Consider the following 16,505-nt stretch of genomic DNA (forward strand, 5'->3'; position numbering starts at 1 on the left):
ACACATGCACAAAGCTTCTCAAATTTTGTGCCCAAATGTTAGATAATTTCTCCTTTGAGAATCCATTCACCTGACAGGTGTGGCATATCAAGAAGCTGATTAAACAGCATGAGCATTACACAGGTGCACCTTGTGCTGGGGACAAGGCCACTTTAAAAGGTGCAGTTTTGTTGCAACACGTCTCAAGTTGAGGGAGCGCGCAATAGGCATGTTGACTGTAGGAAAGTCCACCAGATCTGTTTCCGGAGAATGTCAATTTCGCTACCATAAGTGACTTGTGGGCATTCTCCGTTTTAGAGAATTTGGCAGTACCAACCAGCCTCACAACCGCAGACCAAATGTAACCACGCCAGCCCAAAATCTTTGAATGTTGTGTTTATATTTTTGCTCCGTACAGATATTTAGCTCACAACGCATTTCTGTAAGTAGCAGCAGCACATAACGGTTAGTTCTATTGCTGACAAACTACTCTACCCAAAATGCACCTCTTTCACTAGAGGACTGCAGCATGACATGTATTTTCCAAGAAATTGTGATTCTGAAGTGTGATAAGAGGTAAAGATTTTATTCAAACTATATACAAGATGTAGAAGAGGTCCTACACCATCTCTTCAAAGTAAGTTACTATATATAGTCCAGTTTAGCATTCCCTATGAAATGGGCTTTAAAATGTGTGATTAGAAATAATGGATGCAGGTCCATTTAAAAGTGGCTCAAATTCATGAAATGTTAACGACTGTAGTGTGATAATGTACATTTTCTTTAAGTTTAACACGTACTCATTAAAGGACCAAAATATGTCAAATGTAATTTCAGCCTTAACCAATGAAATTGTAGACCATATACGCAGGCGTCTCGCAGTACTTTGTGGAGAACAGTTTGCCGTCTGGGGTAGGGTCAGAGAAGGTGATTTCCTCCTTGGTCAGGTGGCCCCCATACATAAAGGAGTTTCTGAAATGACAAATACATTCATTAAAATGGGATATGACCTTTCCTGGTTAAATCAGGAATAACTCAATTTATACATCACTGAAATGAATGCACCCTCAAACCAGTAGCTATCCATGTCCCTTATATTAACAACATCCATTTATCTCAAGTAAGTTAGCACTACCCAACCTAGAATAATTCTCTTACCGGACGGTGTCGAGCATCCTTGTGGCGATGCCCTTCCTACGGGCCAGGCTGAACACCCAGATACGGCTGACCCCACAGATGGCCTTCTCTGGGGTGGTAGAGCAGCACCAAACCCTGTGGTGCTCCATGAAATCCTCCTTGGTCATGTCCTTAGTCTGCTCTGGCTGCTCCAGCACTCTGAAGCCCTGGAAACAAAGGGCAAGATAGCCCAATCATTCATCAGTCACTCAGCTAAATATCCCTGTAAGATAGCAATCCACTCACCAACTACACCTAGTTAGAAAGTGAGAATATCCACCAAGTGTGTTTACAAAGACCTGATTGAATCTCCTCCAGGGTGCTCCCCTATTGGTAGTTACCTGTCATATGTGCTCTGCAATGAGGCAACAGATGACCATCCCGTCACTGGCCCTCATGAACGCAGAGTTGACAGCAGAAATGACCGTGCACTAAAGCTCACGTCTGATTCTATCTGAGCGTATATTAGTTAATTACTTGATAAATCAAACTTCATCTTTCGCAGCATTCGGCCGGAAATTAACATTATCACAGGCCTTTACGTCACCGTAGTCCTGGTAAAATACTCCTGATCCATTAATGAAAAACCTACCATGTTTGGAGTGTGACACATTTGAACAGAGCGCAAAAGTTTAGCAGCACCGGAGAAAATAGTTTTTACCTGTCGTATGTGCTCTGCAATGAGACAGCCGATGACCACCCTGTCACTGTTCACAAACAGATAGGTTTTAGCCTGGCTGGGGCAGCTGAGGGACACTTGTTGGAAGCCCAACTCGTTGTCAGCAAGTTGCCTCACATCTTCTGCCTGATAAACATTAAGCATGAGCAAGTGGGTTCAGAATTCCATTCACACCAAATGCATAAACACAAACTGATGTGATTGATACAGTTGTGGCCAAAAATATTGGCATCCTTGCACTTTTCTTAAATAATTCCCTATTTCTTCTCAAATAAGTTGAAATTGAAAACTTTAGTTCCCCACACCTCAACATTGCAGAACAAATTGTATTTTTGTAAACTTAAGTTTACCATTTTAAATGTAGAAAATAAAGACAAATGGCATGGACAAAATTATTGGCACCCCAGCTAGTACTTGGTTGCATAGCCTTTGGCCAAGATAACTGCCAACAAATGCTTCTGTTCAATGAGCTTACTAGCAATTTGGCCCACTCTTCAGCAGCAAACTGCTCTAATTCTTCAATGTTTGAGGTTGTGCCCTCCACCAACTGCTGGTTTCAGCTCTCACCATAGGTTATAAGTATGACAGAACAGTCCAGCGCTTCTTGAACAAATGATGTGCTTTTGATGTGTGTTTGGGGTTGTTGTCCGGCTGGAAGGCCCACAACCTTCAAAAGAGACAGTTTTTGGACGCTGGATTGAACATTGCAATCCAAAACACCTTGATAATCTGCTGACCAGAGGCAGCTAAGCAACCCCACAGCATTATCGAAACCTTCCCCATGTTTGACTGTAAGGATGGTGATCTTTTCTTTGAATGCTTCATTTGGCCGTTGGTAAACATAGGAACACTCCACTGCTGACCGAGGCACAAGAAAGCCTTATTGAACTTCTCAAAAACCCGCCTGAACAAGCCTAAATCCTGGGGAAATGTTCTGTGAACCAATTAAACACAATTAGAGCTCTTTGGCAATAAAGATCAGCTTTTACTGATGGCCAAATGAAGCATTCAATGAAAATAACACCCTCTCTACAATCAAACAAGGGGGAGGTTTGATAATGCTGTGGGGTTGCTTTTCTGCCTCTGTTACTGGGGGCCATGAATGTGCGCAAGGAGTTTTGTAGACCAATGTTCAACCCAGTGTCCAAAAAATGTCTGTTGAAGGTTGTGGGTCTTCCATTTTAGAAGAAAGGGAATTATTTAAGAAAAGTGCAAGGGTGTAAATATATTTGTCCGTATCCGTAACTATATATACTGTACCTTTCTGACAGCGTATTTTGGATCATCTGGTAGAACCAGAACGATTTTTCCATCCCAGAAATCGGCTACCACCCTCTCTTTCTTCCAGCCCTGGGGACGAGAAGGAAACATTGATTAAGCAGCCGTCAGAAATCAAGAGAGAGAGTGGTCAGTTACATTTTTCTCCCACTAAACCATGGCAGCAGATTTGGCTAAGCTTTTGTGGAAAAAATAATGAGCCACTCTAAAAGCAACATCCTTAGGGCAACTTGTACACATCAGTGGGAGGGAGGAAACGCCTGGGCGTACGCACCACAAACTTAATACTGTCCAGAAAACGCTTATGGAACTGTGTGTGCTGGAAGTTGTCTTCCAGGCTGTCTGCACTGTAGATCATGCCACAGGACCCACACGTGGTGGCACTAAACTGCTTCTGGCCTGCATCCTGAGGTAAACACAGAGCATTAGCAGAGCTCACAAATGGCAGGGAGAGAGAGGTAACAGTCATCAACATTTCCATCCATTCATCTGTCCATCAAAGGATTTACTTACAATGATGAGTTGATCATCAGCCTCAGCCTGTTTATTCATATCTCTCTTCTTCCTGGCTCTCCTCTCTTTAGCAGCAGAGGGAATGGGGTGGCCAAGGGAAGAGGGGGTGCTGCAATTCATTGGAGAGGCCTGAGCTGCCTTCCTCTGGGGCCTACAGGGAGAAAGGAACACATTAAATGCATAAACACTCCTGTATACAGTATGTGGAGTTACTACTACTCGACCATGTGTGAAACTGTAAATAATTTCCTCCCTGGTGGGCAGTAAACCATTTTAGCTGAAAATAAACAGAAGTGGTTTTTGCCTACCTCTTTGATGCAGATCCAAAGATTGTACACACAGCTGAGGATTCTACAGACTCGGCTAAGGAGTCTAAAGGGGAGAGAGAAATCATCAATGAAAAATACATTTGATTTGAAGTAAAAACATATGAATGATAATTGACCAATGGCAAAAAAACTACCTTTGACTGGACTGCTGATACAGTTTAATGGGCTAATATCACTGAGATCAAACACTGCATGAGAGCCTGCATCCGTGATAAAGTCCTCCTACAAACAGTGAAAGAACAATATAATAAAATGTAGTATGTATACACTATGCTTTGGTAATTATTTCCCCACAGGATTAACAGACATTGAGATTCAGGCTAAACAAGATTCCAGTGATATACAGCTCACCTGAGTGTTTATTTCTGGGGATGCTGAACATGTGGGAGACAAAGATATGTTTAACACAATCCTGACATCCTTGGTCATGCCATATTTCTCTGCTATAGCTCTGGGTGACAGGGCCTCAGGTGACTCTGGATGCTTTGGCAAATCCTGGACACTGGGTGGAGACTTTTCCTGCAGTTTCTTCACTACAACAGTACATCGCTTTGGAGATGGGGCTTTTGTTTTTTTTCTTGCTTTCCCTCTGACGCAAGTACCAGAGCATTTGTTTTCTCAAAACTCAAAGCTGGCTTGGTAGATTTCGGGGCAGACTTTTTGTACATGGAGGCTGTCTTTTTTCCTGTGCTGAAAAAGGCAGCCCCAACAAAGATCTTAGGTTTGGGCTTAGACTTTAAACCGTCGAAGGCCAAGGGGATGCCTTTTTTCGGCTCCACTTGCTTTGTGCTGGTGGGTGCTTTAGGCTTTGAGGAATTGATCAGGCTTGATTTGAAGTTGCCATTTCCCTTCAAGCTAGTCTTCATTCTGTGTACAGCGGCCACTTTCTTGACCTTGTTACTGTTAATCATCCTCTTTTTCTCAGCATCCTTCAGTATTCCATACGGATCCACAGTGGTCAGCCTTGGCAGTGATTTGGTCTCATTCAGCATCTTCCTCTCCAGGGGTGTCAGGTACAACGGTTTGCGTTTACCATAGAAGGACCCTGTAACCACAGCAGGCTGGAATGGAGAGGCTCTCTTCCGAGCAATCTTTAGGGGAGATGGAGCTGGTGATCTCTGAGGGGATGGGCAGTTCTCCTTCTCCTGGTGTCTGGCTGACATCTTCTTTAGTGGAGACTGGTGCAGCTGGGGTGACTTTCTTTTAAGGGGAGATCCTCCATCCGTGACAGGCCTTTTGGCTGGGCGACTAAAATTTTTGTAGTAGAATAATAAGGATGTTAGTCAATGTTATATGCATGATTGATTGATTAATGACTGATTTAACATATATGATGGACTAATACACATCTTGTAACTCACCTGTGCTTCCTTGTAGTATTAGGCATCATGTTTCTAACTTCACTGGAAGAATAAATAGCATCAGTAAATGAACCATGCGTAATCAGTTAGCATAACAATAATACATTATAATTGAAATACAAACATCATATCTTTTAAACATTGAACAGTTATTGTTAAATATCTTGACGCTAAATATTTATGTGACGACAGCAGTCTTTGCCAGCCAGGGTTCAGTGGCTGAGTGAATAATATTTGGCGGGATCATCATGGATTGACATAAATACCCCGCTACAACACTGTCTGACAGACATACCTAACGTTAGTAGCTAACGTGAAGTGATCAAACTTGCCAGAAACTTTCACCTAAAGGTTACTAAATTAATTTTAGCTAGAAGTTGCTAGATACTCGTTTTTGTGCCTGACAGGATTCTTATTAACGTTAGTTAGCTAATTTAGCTTGCAGAGTTGAAGTGCGCACAGGGGTGTATTCATTATGCCTATTCTGTTGCAAAATGTTTTGCAACAGAAACCGTTTAAGTTTTGCTACGACGGTAGGTCCCTCCCAGTTTCGCTGTTTGCAGTTCCGATTGGTTCTTAACCTGTTAGGGCTAGGGGGCAGTATTTACACGGCCGGATAAAAAACGTACCCGATTTAATCTGGTTATTACCACTGCCCAGAAACTAGAATATGCATATAATTATTGGCTTTGGATAGGTCACCTGACACACCCTTCCTCGGCCGCTTCTCCCGGTCTCCTTCTCTGGGCTCTGGGACGTCTAGCGTCTCTACGCGCAGCGCATGTACCTGGCATCCTAAATGTGGCAGCAGGTATGCTCTCGAAGGAGGGCCCGCCACCTTGGGACTGCAGCCTACATACCAAGGTGGTGCAGCATCTGTGGGACAAATTCAGGAGGGTGCAGGTGGAGCTGTTTGCCTCCTTGGACGATGCACACTGCCACCTGTAGTACTCCATGTCGGAGCCACCAGGGCCTCTGAGCTTGGATGCTCTGGCTCACGATTGGCCAGGGCTGGAGCTTACGCATTCCCCCCTTTTCCCCTGATCCAGGCGGTGCTGGACAGGACCAGGATGGCAGAGCATCGTCTGCTTCTGGTGGCCCCATACTGGCCCAGACAACCCTGGTTCAGCCTTCTCCTGTCCCTGTTGTCTGGGACACCTTGGCAACTTCCCCTGAGACCTGCTGTCTCAGGTCGGGGGAACTGTGGCATCCGAGGCCGCACCGCCTCAGTCTGTGGGCTTGGCCACTGAACGGCACCTTTGCGGTTGGTTCAGCGGTCCTGGGTGTCGTCTCCCCTTCGGGGACTGTGCCGGGACCCCCCTTCCACATTGACGGCCCCAGCGTCTCGGTGCCGCGCTGGGACTTTGCCGCTGGCTGGCCAGGTCCCTCTAGCACCGACTAATCTGGTACGGATATACCAATATTTTGGAGTGATCCAATATAGTGAAACATAACGAAGGTTACAGGAGTAACCACGGCTATGTGAGCTATAAGGATCACTCCAATCCTTTACGGTACTAGAGGTGCCTCAAAAATTATGTCGAGAACATGTGTTGCGGCCATGGGGTCTATATATAGGGGCGGACCTTAGCCGTGACACAGGTGTACACGGGAGTAAATCTGTAAATCTTCACCTCGGATGTATCCCTCCGCCGCAGAGTGATATCAATATATTGGAGTGATCCATATAGCTCACATAACCGTGGTTACATACGTAACCTTCGGTGTATATGCTCCTAAAAACCAATGAGGAGATGGGAGAGGCCGGACTTGCAGCGCGTTGAGCGTCACAAATAGAACAAATGTATATTTTAGCGCTTGGCTACACAGATACTCGCTGACGCCTGTGAGCAATGTGGGTGCAATGATTGAATAACATGTATGTGTACATTTATTTTGCAACGCTCGTACATGAGCGGTGTGGTCAGCATGTTAAGCTCGCGGAGCAGAGCTGTTGTCAAGGAAGTGAGTTTGTATTGATACAGGACATCCCGCCCCCACCTACCATCAACCAATCATGTCAATGCGGAGCTATACTGAGCCCACAGCATTGTTAAAACAGTTTTGGGAGGCGGTGGGCACACAGGACATTGGTACAGAGCTCAATTTGGCCTCCGTGTGCCTCTGGAGGCTCTGCAATTGTGTCACACCCTCCTTGCGGAGTCTCCGACCACGTTTTCATTTTCGGATCAAGCATAAATTGGCTCTTATGCTTACGCACAGGTTTTCGGAGCACGCTAGATAGCTAATTAGCACATGTGGTCACTGCTTGTCTTCTGTCTTTTTACCGTAAACAAGAGCTGTAACATGGAGATATGATCGTGTGGGAAAACTAACCCTATCAAGGTGTGTATCAATTTAACCTTTTGTTTTTTCAAAATAATTTCTCACTGATATGAAAGATAAGTTCCTTATGCCCCGAAGTGACGCGTGTTAATGGTAAGATTGAGCGTTGGGGCTCTTAACAACACTCCCCTATACAGAAGACTCCTTCGTCCAATGACTCTTGTGTGTAATGGTCATGAGCAAGGGCTCGTGTTAGATTAGCTAGCTAGGCATTAATGATGAGTAATCATCATGTGGAGGATGGCAGAGTTTTGTCCTATTCTGAGAATGGACTGTTCTGTTATCCACACCCTACTTTGTAGCTAGTAGTGTTTGAGGCAAATTATCCTATTATTTGTTTAATTAGCCCCAAAGCCTTGTTGATACAGCAAATTCGAGCTTTTAACCTTTGCTTGTTGTTTTATTTTAGTTGTTACTCCTCCCTACACTATCTACATGGGGAAAGACAAATATGAAAGTAAGTAGCTGGTCATTTGAAGTGTTTTTCTAGTAACAAACCAAGATTGTTTTAGCAGCATTGTGAGGTAGCAAAGTGACTACTTAGCCAGCAGATCCAACACATTTTGCTCACAGCTGCACTAGGGTCGGACAGGCTTCCTGGAGCCGGCGCGAGACATGGCTGGGAAAACGTACCTCCATCCAGGGATGAGAAATGCGTTGCCCATTATCCCCCCAAAATTGTCCCATTATCTCAACTGTTACACCAGGAAGATTGAATGACTGCTAGCTTTCAAGTAAACTGCCGTTGCGTTGAACAACAAAGGAGCTGATTGGCTGGCACTGCAATTCCAAAATGGTTCAGTGGTTTCTGCTACCTAGCACGGGGACGAAAAGGGCAGTTTCATAGAAAACTAGCAGTGGTTTAATCTCAGTGTAACAGTTGGGATAATGGGACAATTTGGAGTACAACGCATTTCTCATTCTTGGATTGAGGTACTTTTTCCGAGCCAAATCTCACGCTGGCTCTGCGGTGTCTTCCGCATGGTTCGGGTTGGTGAACGTAACGAGTGTGATTGCGTACTCCCTTAAAAGACCTTAGCCAAAACAGTACTATTGTCAAGCGATCTTCAGATGCCGTAGCCAGTATACACTTCCTCAAAATAGAATTATTGTAAGTTAAGAAATCTGCAGTATTTCTCAAGCGAAAAAATGTGCATGAAAACAAATATCGTTGAATGACAAACACTTAATTGAAGAATCCCTGATGTTGACCAGTGACCGAGGAAGGGGCGTAGACTTCGGCTCCGAACTTTGTCTTGCCTCGAGAAAGAATGTGTGAACGAACAGACCAAAAAAACCTTCCGACCTGTTTCGGGTGGGAAGCGTGCGGACTACTTTACACAGGAGGCATGTCCGACCCTAGTTCAGCTGTAAGCAACCGGGTCCGATCTGACTACCCAGCTTATCTGCTGCTTTCTCACTATTAGATGAAGATCTCATCAAATATGGATGGCCAGAAGACATTTGGTGAGAAACTCATATCTATTTCTTCTTGTAACTCAAACCATGAGATGCATTGGGATTTGACCATTTGATGAGTCTGACCGTTGGTCGTATGTATACATTACTCTATGTAGTGTTAAAATATCCACCAGGTGGCCCTAGAGCTAGGCTAATGGTACAGTAGTGCTATATCAGCTAATAGTGCTGTGGTAATATGCATGTCATTGATTATTTTAGTATGGCGGTGTTATTGCTGTTATAGTAATTGTATTATTTCCACAGGTTTCATGTAGATAAACTCTTCTGCCCATGTGTACCTTAGAATGCCTAAGGGACTGACAATTGAGGATATTCCCAAGGAAGGCTTGATTGTGTACAGCTTGTGAAAAACAGTATCCAAGGTAATACATTGAGTGGCCCGGCGAGTTTGATTAGAATAATATAATAGTAATGTACAAATCTCTCCAGGAAACTTTGATATCCTTTTAACTCAAGATGTGAAATGAACAACATCAATGTTGTCTACACACCATGGGCCAACCTAAAGAAAACAGGGGATATGGATGTAGGCCAAATAGGTTTCCATCGGCATGAGGTCAGTGACTTCCCTCTTCTGGTTAAATGGATCTGTGCTACGGACTTAGGCTACTTTTATAGGTCTTAGCTGTCATTGATAATGTTTTTAGTTTCTATTGGTGTTCCATTTCAATAATATCTATGAAATTATCATTTAGACTGTCTGTTTCGTAGGTGAAGATTGTGGCAGTAGAGAAGATGAATGAGGTTGTGAACAGGTTGGAGAAAACAAAGGACGAGCGATACCCTGATCTGGCAGCAGAGAAAGTCTCGCGACACGGAAGAGAGAAACGAGAAGGCCCAGATACAAGATCTGAAAAAGAAAGATGACATAAGAGCTGGATGAGCTCAAGTAAGTTCTCTTATCTGTCCAACCCTAGCTACATCTCTCTTCGTCTGTCATCCCAAAACACTGAATAGTCTCTTATGTGAATGATAAACTCACGCAGTAATTTTCCATTAATAGGAGTTAATCTTCGCAGATGACGAGTGACAATATGACAACAAATGAGGTGAGTTAATTAACAATCTAAACAGATGTATAGACTGGCCTATTAATTGGTTATATGACAGTTGTAATATGACCATTATGTCTGACATTTATAATTGTATCTTTTTCAGGATGGAAATGATTCGGATGACTTCATGTAAAAGGACAACATGGGACATCCTCCACCTGCAAGAAAACATTGTTGTGTTGGGCCCTCAGTTATACCGGACAGTGCTATGACATTGTATATAGATCAACTTGCTACTGTATTTTTGCTAAATGTCAGGACTCTGAACAGCCTGGTTTCCCGACGCTTCTTGAATTTCAAAGGATAACATTCCAACAGCGTTAATCTCTTGCACTGTACATCCTCTGCTTGACTGCCAAGAGGGTAACAACAACTCCTGATTCCTCAGACAACGATTTAGTCTTTAAGGACGGCTATTCCTTAAAGGCTCTATGATCCAGTTCTGTATTGTTGCATGTTGACCTAATGATATGAATGAATATGATCTCCTGACCAGTATGTCTATGTGAAATTAAATGAGTATGTGTTACTCACGCCTCTAGGAAGCGGGAACGCAACACCCTGCTACAACTCAACTCTGTGGTGTGAAAGAGGTATGGGACCGTAGGTGAGTAAGGATGACGAAAGGCAGAGAATTACCGTTTACAAGGAATTTATTCCGTTACACGGTCATTTGGGGGAAAGGGGGCTGGACGGAACCAAAGTAAATATCAAAGCCCCCTCCTACCTTACCTGCCCACCACCACCACCTGGTGCACTAACCAAAATACAGATGGTGGTCCGCCCAGGTCTTACCTAGTGTGCATAGACAGTGAATACTACGGGTTATGTATGCCCGCAGGCCTCTTGCCTAAGCACTTGGCAGGTGCCTTTCCCCCCGGGAACCAATGAAACACAATACAAACTATTTAAAAAACAAAACACAGGATATCAAATAAGCTCTTTCTGACTGAGCAACAAACTAACACAGAACATACAAGGCTGCTCCCAGCAACAACTAACATAGGCAGTTTTGGTATGTACTGTCTCACTCTCATCAATCATCTAACAGTACATACCAAAACTGTTAGCAACAACCAACATGCTATAGCCATCAGCCTCCTCTCAGCAATCATCTCTCTTCTGAGCAACAGCACACTGGCTTATATTGCTTCAGAAGGAGTCTGTAATTGAAGACAGCTGTGTTCTGACGATGGGGCGGGGTTAACTCTCCAATCGTCAATGGGGGCTGACCAATCAGCTTCTTGGGGAGAATTTCAGGAAGCCATTTCCTGAAACACACACTCACAAACTACAAGACAGAAACTGGGGAACGTAACAGTATGTACATTTTTTATTATAATTTACCTGGCTGATGCTGCAGACCTTGTCCTGGCCAGAGGCTGGAGCATGTGAATTGTGTCCTTGTGAAACCATGCATAAGGTTTGTCTTGGATGTTGCTTTGAAATAATTGAAAGACTGCTGACATTGTGAATAAAAATCACCTTGTTTATCAACGCAAAGTTACATTTTAAACAAAAACTGAACTGCCCATAAGGTATGTTAATTGCCCAGTTCATTATTGAGACAATATGTTGACATAGCTTTGCTAATGAAGTGGTGTGTGTTCTGAATGGTTTGAGTTGCTTGAAAGCTGAGAGAATGGGTATCACCAGCTTTCTCTTTCCTGGGTGATCAGAGCTGGGATTGAATTGCCACATGCTGGTTTTTCAGTATAAAGCGTGACATCTCTATTCTCTGCGGGGGATGCAGCTGTGGGTGACCTCTGGTCCACATCACACAGACTGAAACGCATGGAGCCGGTTGAGGCACGAGGATTGTGTCCGAATTAATTATTCTGGACGACTTGAATTTCATTTGACATCTGCGTAAACAATTTCACTCCAAACAACCTCTAAAAGCAGAATAAAAGGCCTCTGTTTCAATCTGCATGTGATTTGCTTGCCACTACATGAATAAGACTGGGTTATTCTCAGTGACAGGATGTCATATGTAACTATAGGCCCCGGTCTGTGTTTATCAACCAACTGTTGACTATGCTTATGTCACATGCCAGTATAATTTCAAGGACTGGAACATGGTGTACAAATGTCATGTTTTCCATGAAGGTTGTTTCATGGATGAGGCATTTAGATATTTTCAAGTTATGAACTGTTGAATAAAGGCATGCAGTTGAAGTTATAGCTGACCTGACGGTTGTGTGTTTAAAAAAGGATCTTATTGCAACAAGCATACGTGGGGCATCTCATGTTTTAGTTCTGATTAGAAGTAGCCTACATTGTATCGTTCCTGGAGAAACTGACCTACTGTAACGTGTTAGAAGACATTAGGTAACACTTACAGTACATTACCACATGGGATCCTGTATGATTGATGAGTGATTATGGTTTGGTTGGTTAATAATGGCATTTGTGGTGCTGACATCGGTAACCCTTTCTAAAGAGATTTACTGCTTGGGTAGCATCAACTTGAGCTGTATTACTGTAAAAAGAAGCCAAAGCCGTATACTTTTGAAGTATTGTGGCAGTTCAGTTGCTCCTTTGCAAGTGAGTCATTGAGAGTTCAGCCAGAATTCCATATTCTAGTCTCATTTTATTAGTCCTGTTCTATGAGTCAATCCCAGAAGAGGTCCCAGTTATTCCTGTAATGAGATTTACATAGATGTACCGCTATGAACAAAATAAAAAATTCATGTTACACCCATTGTAACAACATGAAACCTTACATTTACCTTTGTGTTATTCCCCATTTTGGGATTCCATTTTCTTTAGGACCACTAGATGGCAGATTTTGCGTGTTTCAGGTGCATGGCTATTATGGACCAATAGCTGTACTAAATATCCCAGTTATAATCTATCCTCTTTGGTCACTCTGACATGTTAAGTGACAGTTTGACATTTAAAACAAAATGACCCCCCGACCCCATTATAAAAAAAAAATAAAGACCCCCCCTGTACTGTAAAAAATGTGCACACCCTCCCCCTCATAGAATTAACTCAAAATAAGGTTGACAACCACATATAATAACTGTAGCGACCTTGTTTATAAACGCGGATATAAACTTTGCCACTTAAGCATGCAGAAGGCTCACTTTCCCTGCGGGTTTCATTTATACTACGATCAGTGCCGGCTGCAGACAATGATCAGCCTATGCAAAGAATTTTCCACCAACAAAGTTCTGTGCCAATGCACCACACAACCAATAAGTAAAGCATGCAGACTTCAGGCGCTTCAATATCATGGTTTACGTTTTCAACACCACAATAAATAGACTATGTCAATATTGACAAACAGATTGTCCTCATGTTGGTGAAAGTCTAGATTTGAAATAAAATGTCACTAGTTACTGTTTCAAACAATTTGTGAGATATTTTACCTAATGGTGGCGCTCTAAGATTGCGGGGGATTCTTAGGACATTGCCTGTACAGGGCCCAAAACAACCACTCAGAGTTTAACAGGTTAAATTACAAATATTTACGCTATATTGAAGCGTTAGGCTCTAGGTGCACGACGAATAGCCGCTCGGATTCGATACGAGCCAGAGCCTGTTAAGCTTTCCTGAAGAACTGGGCCTGCTGGGAGCATATGTGGCCACAATATTATAGGACGACTTGGGAGAGTGATGATCTGATAAACTGTAGACCCACAACTGATCAGAATGGAACAGGGCTTTTGTGCCATTATTCAAATTACATTTTCACCGCAGCCTAGAATTTTGTACTCACTTGAAAACAACAATGCAATTATTCATTGCATTGTGGTGTTGTAGGCTAGTCTAGGTAGAATAACTGTATTGTCCATAAACAAGATCAATAGGGGAGCTTTTTGAGTAGGGTGTCTCATGTCTTCACTGTTCTTTCATGCGCACTGAAGCACTTGGCCTCTCTGCTGCCTATCAGCTATTGAAATTTGTTGTTGTGGATAAATATAGAAAATTGATGCAACTTTGAATGATTTTATGTGAGATATGATTGCTAGTTAGCCTATTGAGGAACTCGACAAACAATCCAGCTACCACTATTGTCAGTATGAATGGTGGATAGAGGGCAGGATAGACAGACTGGTATAGTGACCTGTGTTTTAGTAATATTTAGCATGCGGAAAAGCGTAGATCAGGAGGCAGTGCTGGTGAGTCCAGGGCATATGGTGGATCAGCTCAGACCCCAGGAGCAGGAATACATAGTGCCCCTGGGATAGGACACTGGGGGGTGAAGTCTGGGTGGTCGCCCCCGATGAGGTCTGCTGTGTCCCCAGTCACGTCGGGGGTTGAGTCCAGCGGCAGCAGGACCAGGACTGGAGCTGGGTCAGGTGGTGCATGCTGGGCAAGGGCATCCTGGACACCCCGAACGGGACCCAGAGCTGTGGCTGGGTCAGTTGAGGCTGTATTGTCAGCAGCTGGTGACAGTGGTGTGGCCGGACCCAGGTCAGGGCTGGACCGGTCATCGGAGATAGCAGCAGACTGGTTCGGTGCTGCTGGAGGGTCCCCTAGTGCAGGGACAGGCAGAGAGTTAGAGGCAGACAGGTAGTTCTGGCTGGTGATGATCTGGTAGCAGTGAGGAATAGGGTCCAGTCAGCAACATAGGCTCACTACCGTGTGGCATAGGCCATCTTAGCGGGGGAGAGGGTTCCCTCAGACTCCACAGCAGTGGAGGGAGGATCGGGAATGACATCTGGTATGGGTCTCCATAGCAGGCAACTCCTGAGGACCAGTGTCGGCCAAGGACATGACATGTCCCCGCCCGATCTCAGTCGCAGCCATGCTTGACAACGGTGCTGGGGCTGGAGAGGCAATATAGTCAAAACCAATGGTCACAGTCACACCTGGGAACGAGGCCGGGCCCTAAGAGACAACCCCTTGCTACTGTCCTCCATATGACTGTCCCATGCTCTCCTCTGCCACCCTCTGGAGAGGGCTCCCCTGACAGGAGGAATCATGGGATCTGGTCCTCTGCTGCACAATGCAAAGAAGACTCAAATTCTGCTCAATATGGGCAAACCGTGTACTCCATACAACGTAGGCAGTGATGACCACGGTGCTGCAACTCCCTGGTACTCCAATGTAGAAGTATACTGCTCAAAAAAATAAAGGGAACACTTAAACAACACATCCTAGATCTGAATGAAATAAATAATCGTATTAAATACTTTTTTATTTACATAGTTGAATGTGCTGACAACAAAATCACACAAAAATAATCAATGGAAATCCAATTTATCAACCCATGGAGGTCTGGATTTGGAGTCACACTCAAAATTAAAGTGGAAAACCATACTACAGGCTGATCCAACTTTGATGTAATGTCCTTAAAACAAGTCAAAATGAGGCTCAGTAGTGTGTGTGGCCTTCACGTGCCTGTATGACCTCCCTACAACGCCTGGGCATGCTCCTGATGAGGTGGCGGATGGTCTCCTGAGGGATCTCCTCCCAGACCTGGACTAAAGCATCCGCCAACTCCTGGACAGTCTGTGGTGCAACGTGGCGTTGGTGGATGGAGCGAGACATGATGTCCCAGATGTGCTCAATTGGATTCAGGTCTTGGGAACGGGCGTGCCAGTCCATAGCATCAATGCCTTCCTCTTGCAGGAACTGTTGACACACTCCAGCCACATGAGGTCTTGCATTAGGAGGAACCCAGGGCCAACCGCACCAGCATATGGTCTCACAAGGGGTCTGAGGATCTCATTTCGGTACCTAATGGCAGTCAGGCTACCTCTGGCGAGCACATGGAGGGCTGTGCAGCCCCCCAAAGAAATGCCACCCCACACTATAGCAGCAAGGACTGAATAGATTGCTAATGCCACTTGCAAAGTATTACACCACACAGTAAACTCAGAGGGGCAACATGCAATAGTAGTAACTAACAATGAAGAACAATATACAGTGTCACACAACTCACTTTGGGCACGTACTCCATCCCAGAAGTCCAGAGATATGAGTCCAGTTGTTGATGGGCAAATACCAAGATGTTGCTTTCTGCCACTGCTTGAGGGAGACTGCAAGTGTTGTGTGCCCTGCAGAGTCAAGAGGATGGGCAGATGTCCAGCCCCCTAGTATCCTCCTTAACAACCTATCAGGGCACAGGTCATTCAGGCCAAACAGAGTTTGAGAGGCATGTTTAGGGACCTCTAGACTCTCAGGCAACAACGTTGTGAGGTGCTGATAACAGTCACCGGCAGGGAAATTGTAACAGCCAAAACCCCTTGATATCGACGCATGCAAGCAGATGAGGAAATTTGGCTATGATGGAAGAAATTATGAAGTAAAAGCTACATTTAGAACTGTCCCTATGGTATAATTTGTCATA

General features: G+C 44.2%; 2 protein-coding genes and 1 pseudogene across 3 annotated transcripts in view; 2 read left to right on the forward strand and 1 right to left on the reverse strand.

Annotated features, from left to right (window-relative positions):
• Window positions 1-818: 818 nt before the first annotated feature.
• LOC106571407 (N-acetyltransferase ESCO2-like) lies at window positions 819-6,271 on the reverse strand. The gene is given in 11 exon segments (XM_082961483.1): window positions 819-951; window positions 1,138-1,322; window positions 1,817-1,960; window positions 3,095-3,184; window positions 3,387-3,518; window positions 3,626-3,776; window positions 3,934-3,988; window positions 4,089-4,176; window positions 4,306-4,503; window positions 4,506-5,202; window positions 6,018-6,271. Coding segments are annotated over 11 exon segments (2,127 nt in total).
• Window positions 6,072-10,725, forward strand: LOC106571408 (coiled-coil domain-containing protein 25-like; annotated as a pseudogene). The gene is made up of 6 exons (XR_014380621.1): window positions 6,072-7,661; window positions 8,071-8,118; window positions 9,387-9,699; window positions 9,855-10,032; window positions 10,147-10,192; window positions 10,302-10,725. The product of XR_014380621.1 is annotated as a coiled-coil domain-containing protein 25-like (transcript).
• Window positions 10,726-11,446: 721 nt separating this feature from the next.
• clus (Clusterin) overlaps window positions 11,447-16,505 on the forward strand; it is a 46,747-nt gene continuing 41,688 nt past the window's right edge. Inside the window, exon 1 of the mRNA XM_082961477.1 lies at window positions 11,447-11,518. The gene's annotated coding sequence lies outside the window, so the exon portion shown is untranslated. The remainder of the gene's footprint in view (window positions 11,519-16,505) is intronic.

The sequence above is a fragment of the Salmo salar genome, chromosome 15, assembly GCF_965601325.2.
Source record: "Salmo salar chromosome 15, fSalSal1, whole genome shotgun sequence".
NCBI lineage: Eukaryota > Metazoa > Chordata > Actinopteri > Salmoniformes > Salmonidae > Salmo > Salmo salar.